The 12179-nt window shown below is 38.1% G+C and overlaps 1 protein-coding gene across 2 annotated transcripts in view; it reads right to left on the reverse strand.

Moving 5' to 3' along the window:
- Nucleotides 1-340: 340 nt before the first annotated feature.
- Nucleotides 341-12179, reverse strand: part of TMEM117 (transmembrane protein 117) — a 384863-nt gene continuing 373024 nt past the window's right edge. For both annotated transcript variants that reach the window (XM_075857038.1, XM_075857037.1), the window contains exons 7-8: nucleotides 8335-8464; nucleotides 341-4382 (exon numbers count right to left, since the gene is read on the reverse strand). In XM_075857038.1, coding sequence (XP_075713153.1) covers nucleotides 3757-4382; nucleotides 8335-8464 — 756 coding nt within the window. In that variant the 3' untranslated portion in view covers nucleotides 341-3756. The remainder of the gene's footprint in view (nucleotides 4383-8334; nucleotides 8465-12179) is intronic.

Genomic DNA, 12179 nt, shown 5'->3' on the forward strand with positions numbered 1-12179 from the left:
CAGTCAATAATGGCCGCCGCATCTAAGCCATTAAAAAGGGGAGTTGCCCCCTCCAACCGCCCATCACACCCAGTGTCTTTGTAGAAGTCACAAATTCTGGAGCAGCCATGGACATGGGAAAAAAAAATACCATATATATTATTGTGGTCTCCAAAGGCTATAAAAAAAAAAAACCCTGACCATCCATGAATTGTGAATTTGAAGGAACTTGACATTTTAACACCCTTTGAACAATCCAAAGCTGCTTTAGGTCCATAGTCTCCATTTCACAGACTAAAAGTTAAAATAATGACACAAAATATAGGAAGTTTTCTAAGCTTTTACCATTTTATTAGGGCACAAAACACTTTTGTTTAACATTAAATTTACTGCATTATATGCTAGTATACATGTTAAGTCTTAAATTTTCTGTACTATGATATTAAAAATATGTTCTTAAACTCCTTACACAAAACTTACATTACCTGTGAATCCAGCTAGACTTCAATTTAGTAACTTTACATTTGACTTGTAACATTAAACACAACGATCACGTAACGAAGTACATCTATTATGCACATAAATATACAAAGTGCAAACTTTCCATTAAGTGATTTTAACTCCAGTATTTCTGAAATAATGACACTTCAGATCTAAAACACCATTGAAACTAGCACGCAGGAAACAATGTACATAGTGTCTGTCACTATTTTTCTACATATATTCACTTTACCAAACAAACAATAAACGGCTTATATACTGTTCCTTTTGTCAAACTCAGCTACAAGTCTATTAGAATACATAGATATTGTGCCAAAATATTAAGCAAATCATGAGATAAAATAAATACAACATAAAAGATCTTAAAAATACATTTTAAAAAGTGGCTTATAAAAATATTTTACAATCAAGGCACTAACTATTTTGTGTACATTAAATATACAGTATAGTTCTAACTTAATAATTTAATTCAAGCAGACCATATAATGTAACCTGTAGCAGCCTATTTGATAATAGTTTGCTTTTCTCTGACTACACTGTACTATTTACTTCTACCTTATAGAAAGTTTCCATCAATATATACAGGATTTATAAGTCAGGGGCATACATAGAGGTAAAGGCCCTATAGTAAAGATTAAAATGAGCCCCCTTCTGGTGCCAGGTAAATCTACCACAACCCAATACCTCTTGGGATAAAGGGGCTTGCTGCTTGTTTACCTGCCTTCCTCTCTCCATCTTCTTTTTATGATCCCTAGGTTAATGCTCCACATTATTGTTTATGGGACCTTTGGAAAGTGGATCCATGAACATCCCGTCACAACCTTTAAAAAGGGCTGGCTCCCTCTCTCCATGGGCCCCATAACAGCCGTGCGGTCTGCCTCTAGGGTATATATGTTCATGTTAGATGTCACAACAAAATGGCACCTAGGAAGGTTGTCACCTTTTTTTAGCGTGTGTGGTATAAATAACACAATAACTTTATTCAGTGGGTTGTTGCGATTGCAACGATACCAAATTTGTATAGATTTTGTATGTTTTACTACTTTTACACAGTAAAAATGCTTTTTTTCAAAATTATTTGTTTTTGTGTCTCCATATTTGAAGAGCCATAACTTTTTTATTTTTTCGCCGATGCAATTGTATAGGGATTTTTTTGCGGGACGACTTGTAGTTTTTATTGGTACCATTTTGGAGTAGATGCGACTTTTTGATCACTTTTTATCATATTTTTTTTAAAGCAGGATTCACAGAAAGAAGCAATTTTTGCATGTTTTTTGTTTTTTTTATGACGTTCACCGTGCGGGTTAAATGATGTAATAAGTTTATAGTCGAGGTCGTTACGGACGCGGCGATACCAAATATGTGCAACTTCTTTACTTTATTTTTATTTTTTTTTAATAATAAAGCATTTTGTAAGGGGGAAAAGTGGGTTTTTCATTTTTTTTTTTCACTTTTTATTAAACTTTTTTTTTACTTTTTTACTAGTCCCACCAGGGGACTTCACTATGTGATCATCCGATCACATTTATAATACACTGTAATACTTCTGTATTGCAGTGTATTATGCTTGTCTGTGTAAAATGGACAGGCATCTGCTAGGTCATGCCTCTGGCATGACCTAGCAGGCATTCACTACAGGCAGATCTGGGGGCCTTTATTAGCTGACATCGGAGACACAGACACTCGGCGATTTTATCGCCGGGTGTCAGTGGGATGAGAGGGAGCTCCCTCCCTCTCTCCAAAACCACTCAGATGAGGCACTCGCTATTGAGCACCGCATCTGAAGGGTTAAATGGGTGAGATCGATACTAATATCGATCTCACCCGGTCGAGCAGGGATGCCCCCAGCCCTCAGATACCTCTGGCAGCTGAGAGCAGGGAGATTTGACAGCTCCCTGCTCTGTTTACTTATTCCGATGCAGCGCCGTAGAAAGGCAATTGCATCGGAATAAAGCCCATTAGTGACCGACGTAAAAACACTATGGGGAGGTCACTAACGGGTTAAAGGAGTTCTCTGCTTTGCTCAATCCCTACTTGTTAGAAGGTCACCTTGACAATAAGCAGATCCCAAAGTGTCTTCCTGCTTGGACCCCCGTGATCAGCTGTGATCTGTTGGGAAAACTGGCATTAAGTTTTCAATTTTCCTGCAGCGCAACCACACAGGGCAAATTAAGCATTACACAGTGTCAATTCATATCGATGGGTTGTCTGTATAATGCAGGACAGGTCAGGTCCACCAGAGCGGGAGATGCTCTTAAAAACCGCTCTACTCTGACCATGAGATAAGAATACTGAACAGTACCCCCCTTTATAACCTCACAAGTCCCTCATAGAGTGTATGGAAATGTTTTTTTTAAACTGGACAACCCCTTTAACAAAAATGGACAGAATTGCGCTCTACAGTAAAAACAGAAGACCCATCAAAAGCGTACCTCAAGAAGAAATGAATTGCAAATTTTTCATTAACCTTTACAAATACTTGAATAATTGGTTACATTTGGTCTCTTAGGTTGATATGGACATGAATGCTGTTGATACAGTATAATAGATAAGGTGTATTTATCTACATAAATAGCATACCTGTTTCTTAAAACACATATGTCATGATAGACACATTTAACTACATATGGAAGTTCGCCAGCACAAAAGATCTAATCTTTTGCAGCCTTATATTTAGATTTCTCATTTATTATATCATTTAAACATTTGTATTTCTGTGAGGTTTAGAAAATACACCTTTCTGAAATGAAAGGGGTTGTATAAGATTAGAAAAACATGGCTGTTTTCTTCCCAAACAGCTTCACTCTTGTCCATTGGCTGTGTTGTTCTTGCAGCTTAGCTCTATTTAAGTAAATGTGGCTTCACTGCAATACCAGACACAGCCCATGGACAAGAGTGGTGCTATTTCTGGAAGAAAGCAGCCATGTTTTTCTTTTTTCCTACTACCCCTTTTTGGATCCAGTAATTTTAAATATGTGGCATCGAAAGATATTTATGGATCAGTGCCAGTACAGAGAGTGGTTGTAGCTACAGTCTCACAATCTGGTAGTTTTCCACATCAGGAGAAGTCTCTATAACTTGACAAATTTATTTTAAGGAATGTCATAAATAGGCACATATAGCGAAATACAAAAATGTGCAGATTGTAACTTTTTTGAGCACCATTTTAATTTGTAACCTATGAGCATTTTGTAAAAATGATGTACATAATTATTACAAAGGGTAAAAGTAAGAACACATCTATATATATTATTGCAACATTTTCTTGTATCATTGTTAACTAATTGGCTCATCATAAGGAACAATGTCTGCAGGTGGCTCAACTTGTGTTAAAGAAGAGAGATTATCGGATTCTGTTGCTTTTTGTATTTCATTTTCTTTTGTCCTTGGAGCTAGAAGTGTTGGATCATGTAGGCATAAAGGTTCCTCTACAACAGCCTGAAGGTTCTCTATGGTCATTCCCATTTCCTTGCTGTGTTCAGAAGGAGATTTCCTGTTGATGCGTTTGTAAGATTTATCTTTATTTTCCATTCCTTGTTCACTTTTCTGGAAACGTCCAAATAATGAAATAAAGAATCCAAATAACACAAATGCCATAACACTTGGAATAAAAGCCAAGCATTTCACATTCAGACCTGCTCCAATAAATCTACTGTGTAAGAACATATCACCATCAACATAACTTTGTTTAGTATACGGATCAGTATGGTTTGATCGCCATTCCCATGATAAAGTTGTCTGATTAAGATTTTGTAAGCTTTCAGCATCTTCAACTGTATATATCTTCTGGCCAGGGCCTATATATTGACCATATGCAGAAGGCTTGTAAAAGATTTGATTCTTCCACATATTAAGATCAAGGATTAAGACAAGGAATATAATCCCATAGTTAAACCATTTACCTGCATTAAAGAACATAATAAAAATAATACGTCAAACATCCATAAAACACTAAACATAATACTCTTTAAAATGAAGATGAATTTGACAAGTACTATTGGTGATAATGATTGTGAATGTAACTTTTTTTCTACAAATCACTACAATCAAACTTGTAAGTACAGAGTATCATAGGATGATTATTTACTGCCCAATATGTTTACAATGTGAGGGGGGGGGTGGCTGCATTGTAAATGAGAGATTTAATTACAGGTCATGTTATGCCACGGTCCTGTCCTGGGTGATCATTGCATATAACGTGCAGCACTGGAAAACATAATGCACAGACACTATACAATGTTTGGTATGTTATATTGTGCATGAAGATGGTTTACGGGCCTATATGTAGTGATCTTTAAACCTAGTATAAAATTCACACAGCAGCAGCAGGAAGAAAAAAAAGAGCTATAGGAATAGCTTTCTAAACATGCCCCTGTCAAAAGCGACCCTTTTAGCATTATGCATAGAAAGAACGTATAATACAGCACACTATGTATGTAAATTACCCAAGAAGAGTCATGTGGGCGGCCCCGATCTCCTAAGGAGTCACACACTCCTGGCTTGACTGTATCCCACAGGCTGGGACAGGTCATTAGAAGCCTCCAGTATTGCGTGACTCCCAGGAGACTGGAACCACCCACATGACTCTTCTCATGTAATTTGTTTACAGCAGGTGCTGTATCATGAATTCTTTTAATATATAATTCTAAAACTGACATTTTTGACAGGGCATTTTTAGAAAGCTATTCCCCAGCAGTATAATGGCATAGTGGTGGTTTAGTGACTGAAAATCTAGTGACAGTTTCCCTTAAGTTGCATCACATACAATAATTATTTTGGTCTTTGTGTCATGAATATGGATGTGGGGTCACAGCTTTAAACAGATTTAAATGAATTGTGTATAATATTTAATTATACTGTCTGAATCAAAACTGCAGACTTTTCCGTGTATATTTGGTACAGGCTGACAAAACACGGGTTCTAATTAAAAGCATTTCACCTTATATGTGCTGTAAATCTATTATCAGCTGGAAAGATAAACACTATTGGTTTGCACCTCAACAATCACATCTTTATAGGGAGCGTATACATATTTCCCTAAATATGTTTAAAATAACAAATATTTCTTAAATGGACACTAGCTTTTCAAACAACTTATGCTAATCTAAGAATATACCTGATATATATCAACTTTGTAATTTACTTACTTATTTTTTCCCATGCAAATTCTGTGTGAAGTTACTGTTTCCCTTTCTGTAATCTGCTGTCCACCCCCTGTTGTCAAGCAAAATCGGTCTCTAGTTACAGAACAGAGAAGATGGACTGCAGGAAGTAAGGATGCGTCTCTTCACATCCTGTCCATAGAACTCTATGGTAAAGGGAGGAGGGAGAAGTAGGAGGGAGTAGGAGCAGGGAGCTACACAAACGCTGCTGCCCATAGAAGTCAATAGAGAGGGGAGGGGTGAGCAGGAGGAGGAAGCAGAGAGAGAGCGCGAGAAAGTGTGTGTGAGTGAGAGAGAGACAGGTGATACCTATAGAAGTCTATGGGTTGGGGAGAGCAGGTGCAGAGAGAGGGGGAGAGAGACACACACACACACACACACACACACTGCTGCCCACCTATGGAGGGGGGAGGGGAGCAGGGGGAGATAGCAGGAGCAGAAAGAGAGAGAGAGAGAGAGAGACACAGACGCTACCCAGAGAGAGAGAGAGAGAGAGAAAAAGAGAGAGAGAGAGCCTTGAGAAAGGTCCCATTGAGTAGGATTGAAACATTGCTTGGGTGAATAAACACACCTCTTCATTTGTTCACTACCTGAAGTGCTGCCTGTAATTTTTGTTCTCAAGATAAATGGACTCGTAGATTCCAGGAAGATTATTTTTGCACCCACCCACTCTGAAGCTCTGCTGCTTTCTTTTTGAGATATATATATATATATATATATATATATATATATATATATATATATATATATATATATATATAGTAATCTACGAGTTTTTGTGTGCAGTGTATGGCAGACATGATAGCAGAATTACTCCTCCCTCTAGCTCAGAGAAAATGGAGAATTAAAGATAGGCAGAGGGGAGTACTTAAAAAAAAATACCATATATAAGTCATATAATGGCCAGAAATAATGTTATTCCTTATATATGCAACTAATATAGATCTTTGTCAACATTACATATCCAGATCAGCTGCATGGACTATATCAATTTGTGATCAATTTCTTGTAATAACGTATTCTGCATCTCCTAAATATATCTTTTTTACCATTTATAATAAAAAGGAACACAATTAAAAAATGTCCATGAAATATGGGTTGAAACCCATTGACAGCATGACCAGACTTTGTAAAAATATGTCACAATAGCAATTTTAAGGATATGAAAGCCCACATAAGGAATAACAAAGTTGCATAGATATCAAAATATTTTTTAACAAACCATAACATCTCAAACTACTGCACAGCTTCTGTATAACTAAATATAAAGACTATGGACACATTTGACTATATGTTACTGGTTTGCCCAGAGATACAAAACAAAGTTGCACTAAATTTCAAGCTGTAACATTTATTTCTTCATAAAATGTTAGACCCTCTGATATGCAGTTTACAGCCTTCCCCTAGTTTCGGACTGCAATGGTTGTGTCCCTCTCAGTAATACATGCAGGATGTGAGCTCTGTGAATCCAGAATGCTGCTTGTTTTACTAGCTCTCATGTATCAGCACAGCTTCATTCCTGTACTGCATTCCCTTCTACAGCTCCTATGGCATCTCTCTTCCGTTTTCTGACAGACACTGATGCTGTAAGTGTGTGATTTCCCCCTCCATCCCCCTGTAGAGTGTCTGTGGGTTCTCTCCTTTATCTGTATACTGATACATAGTCTGTGTAATTTATCCCTCCCTTCCTCTGCATAGTCTGCCGTGGATGCTCTCTTTTCGCTCTACTCTTAGGCCCCATGCACACAAACGTGCTTTTGCGGCCGCAATTCCCCTGAAAATCCACGGGAGAATTGCGGCCCCATTCATTTGTTTCCACGGTCCGTGCATGACCCCGGAGCCATTGAAAATAATGGCCACGGCCATGTGCACAGGCCGCGACTTGCAGGCGGCTCGCGGCTGTCACTCCGTGTCCGGCCGACCCGAAAATTACGGCCATGCACATGGCTACGGTCGTGTGCATGAGGCCTGATACACAGCCTGTATCTCTCTGTACTCCCTCCCTCCTCCACCCTTCAGACTGCAGTGTGTGCTCTCCTCCCCCTCTATATTCGGATACTGACAGCCTGTGTGATCTACCCTCCCTAAAGAATTGGATTCTCTGAGTACAACCTACTCCGCATTCCTGCTGCTCTGTCTAAGGCCGGGTTCACACGAGCATGTTCGGTCCATCAAATACGGACCGTATGTCGGCCGCATTTCCCGGACAGAACACACTGCAGGGAGCCGGGCTCCTAGCATCATAGTTATTTATGATGCTAGGAGTCCCTGCCTCGCTGCAGGAAAACTGCCCCGTACTGTAATCATGTTTTCAGTACGGGAACGTTTTCCGAGCGAGGTAGGGACTCCTAGCATCATAGATAACTGTGATGCTAGGAGCCGGTCTCCCTGCTTGATCTGGGAAATGCGGCCGACATACGGTCCATATTTTACAGACCGAACATGCTCGTGTGAACCCGGCCTAACACTAAGAGAAGGGAGGGACAAAGACAGGAGCAGTATGTTGTCGAATCTATGTCATAAGCAGAACAACCAGCTACACAGACTCTACAGCAGTATAATGGTACGAAAGAAGTCTATTTAGAAAGTTACTTAGTTTGCATTTAGGAAGCAAATGAACAATACAAAAAATGTCAGTGCAAAGGTCATCTTTAAAACAGTTTACAATATCATCACCAATCTGGAAACATACCGGTTATATGTATATGATATTCTTCTTTAAATATTCTTTGGCAGTATGGCACTCTGAACTGCATGTGAGAAGTAGGTAAACCAGGGAGATTCACATCGACATCACCCATGAAATGAGGAAATTGCCAGTCCTGAAAGAAAAATTTCTTTTTACCCAAAGTAATTCCATCAGCTAGCAAACTGTAAATGAATTATGGTATAAACCGTAGACTTTTAGACAGCCCGGTATGGGTATGTTCACGCAGGATGGATATGCTGTGTAAAAGCACACAGCTTGTCCGCCCTGGGCGCCGCAGGGAATTTCTGATGAAAAAGCGCTACAAATTGTGGTGCAGTTTTTCGGCCGGAGCGTCCGCTGTGGAAACTGCCAGTAGAAAACCCACATACTTACCCTCTGAAGTCAGGCAGCCCGGCCTCCTGGGATAACTTTTAATCCCGTGTGACCGATGCAGCGGTCACATGGGATGAAACATCATTACAGAAGGCCGACCTGGACAAAGAAGCACAGAATTCTAGGTGAGTATAAGATTATTTTTTTTTCAGAATCGCTGCTTTTCCGCTGCAAAACACGCAACATCTGCTATTTGTTGCAAGTTTTACCTACCCATTGAATTCAATGGGGAAAACATGCAACACAAAAGCAGCGATTCTGCAAATACAAATAACATGCTGCGGATTAAAAAACCACAGGTCAATTTCTGAGTGGTTTTTCAGTTCATCATTTACGCAGCTTGTGGATGAGATTTGTTCAAATCTCATCCACATTGCTGCTACTGTATTATGCGGGGGATTTTCCGCAATGAAATTAGTTGCAAAAAAACTGTATTTTTGCTAAGTGTGAACTTACCCTATACGGTATTTTTAAACAGCCTACGTTTCTTTCAGAATAGCAATAAGCTATAATGGCAATAGTCTGCATTCTTTATTGCTTAAATTTATAAAATCATAAAAAGGTTTGGATTACTCAATTCTAATATATTTAGCCACAAGCACAAGGGGAAATGGAAACGCAAACATTTCTGGTCCTACTGTATATAAGGAAAATATATCTAAAGTAAACCTAGTTTACAATTTATTCTGGGAAATAGGTTGGTTATTTGACCTTTGCTCACAGCAGTTTTATATCTCTGTGCAAATTTACTAACATGACATATCTACAAGCAGCATACAATTTCATTTACAATAAACTGAGAAAGAATACTCAATTTGTGACAAAATACAGAACAGAAAAATCTGACACTGCAAAAATCTGTGCAGTATAAACGAAGACTGTAGGGTCATTTGGATCCATAAAATAAGGTGTGAAAATATGTTTTCTATATTACATTATGGATTTCATAATCAGTCAAATTCAGTAGTTCAATGTCTCTTAGGAATCCACATTCATATTATTACAGTATTTTAAGGAATTTTATTTTACATAATACTTTATGCAAAAGTCTGATAGAAATGTAATAATTTAATAAAATCCACTCTTTAAATGTAGTGATTTACTTAATTTAGCATATACAATGAGGGTCCAGAAGAACAATGCATGGAAAAGCGTTTTCTTGTCCTTGTGTGTTCTCTTTACACTTGGGGTGGTCCCTTTCCTCACTATTTTATTTATAATTGGATGAGCATATCTGTTTATGTATCCTTAATACTCATTAGGGAAAACTGTTTCTTCTAAACAGCATTTAATAAATATGCCAGCAAAAATGAAGGAACAGTGTTGCATGACAGTGTAAAACAGTTCATCCCCTTTGGAGCCATCAGACAGCTGAGAAGACATGCAAATGTAATACTCAGTCTTCCAAATCTGCTTTGCTGCTCATCCTGGAACACTCCCAAGTGATGTTCTCAATTACAGTATTTAACCTAGTGTCCACTGTATCTATACCTCCAAGCCATCACAAGTATTACTCAAAACTCCAGAACTGTGAGGGACAACTTTACACAAAATAATGGTAACATTGCCTCTGATTACTGAAATTGCATTTTGGTTAGAGTTCATAAAACTTAAATAAAGTCTCTATTCGATAGCCTCAATAATATATTACATGGTTTCTTCCTTATAGAAATCAATTTACCCATTTAACTTGCTAGAGAACAATTATCAGTAGTAACTAGTACCGAAGAGTGCTTGTAGTTATCACAAAAATGTGATTTGAAAGCATTATAGTGGCAGAAAATAAAGGCAAAAAGGAATTGTCGGAGCTTAATTAGGTTTTAAATACAATATAAATAGTGCTGAAATAATGTTGTCCAGAGTTAGAAAATGGGGTTGTTCATGGGATATATAGAGTATTGCAACTCACCCCCATTCGAATAAATACTGCAATACCAGACACATCTCATGGACAAGTATGGAGTCGTTTCTGGAATAAAAAAAAAAAAGCAGACTCTTTTTTCTAATCCTGGACAACACATTTAAATTAGATCCACATGAATGTACATAGGGACCTGTAATTCACCCAATAAAGACAGTGGAGGATACAACACAGCTCCACGTTCTAGCCGCCATTGTTTTAGAGGACATAAGTATTGTTCTTGCTTACTTTCTCATCTCTAATAGGAACCAACATATGTTTTGAATGACCTGTGCTTTTTCCGATTTACCGATTCAAAGCAGGTTTTTTTGTGACATGAAGGTGGTTATTTCAGTTCTTTGTCACAGTAGATAATCCGGCTGTCACATTAATCCTGCCAATGGCACTGTGTGCAGGAACGTGAGGTGCCATCAAACTCAGCATGTATAATAATAGACTCCTGGCACAGTGACCAGTTCAATAGCCAGTTAATTTTTGCGGTGTGGGCGGGAAAGGGTCAAAATATTAGTGCATAGGAAGGTGGTGTATGGATAAGAAAAATATCTAACATGAATGGTATGAAGTCGATATAACGCCGAGAACAAACCCACCTTCGGAAAGGCGTGCACTCTTTTGGCAAGAGGGGGCTTTTTTTCCGCATTTTATTTATTTTTAAATTTTACTGTATTTATGTTTTATTTTATTTTTACAGTGGGGGCATAGGTTAGCAGCAAATATGACCATCAGTGTAATAAAAGACCAATACTCTAGCTATACAGAACATGTATATATGTAATTTTATTTGCACAGTATATTTTACAATTAACATTGCACACACATTCCAAAGGACGTATAGATTATTTGTGAAATTATCCAAAAAAAGGAATACTCCCCAGTAGCAACACTATTGATATTTATGATGGAATTGTCTGCTGCTGGACCTTATTAGCCATGATGCGGCTGGACCCCATTATTGTGACGGAACCTAGGTCCACTGAAGCATCCTCCAAACTTGTGATAGGCCAGTACAAAAAAATGCTCAGAAGCAGCTGAAGAAGCTCTATAGTGTGAGGATCCCAGCAAAAAGCTTCCCACATCTCAGCTTCATGGCCCCTGTTGTGACAAGAGAAGGGTTGGGATATCGAGGAATATCCGAGTCACACTTGAATTGTTTGATTTTCAGTGAAGTTGAGGTTTAATAAGATAGATGCTATCTTCTCAGCTAAACTTATGTAAGAACTCAAGTTGCACCAAAATAAAACATTGTGTAATGGGATGGGATATAACCCAAACTGGCATGTTGACCATTTACATTCATTACTTACAGTGTCTCAAATCTGATCAGGAACTTTATAATTAAACCTTTTAGTCAAGTTCTATTTTCTTACACTGCTGCCAGCGTATGTCATGTTTGGAGATTTCACAGTGTTTTCTGTGTTATAAACGTAAAGCTCCAAGGCATGATGTTCTCAAACACTAAGGATTGTTAACCATTATTTAAAAAAAAAAAAAAAACACATAAGAGTTGATGGAGCTATTACGTTTATTCTATAAA

Source organism: Rhinoderma darwinii, chromosome 3, assembly GCF_050947455.1.
Source record: "Rhinoderma darwinii isolate aRhiDar2 chromosome 3, aRhiDar2.hap1, whole genome shotgun sequence".
Classification (NCBI taxonomy): Eukaryota; Metazoa; Chordata; class Amphibia; order Anura; family Rhinodermatidae; genus Rhinoderma; species Rhinoderma darwinii.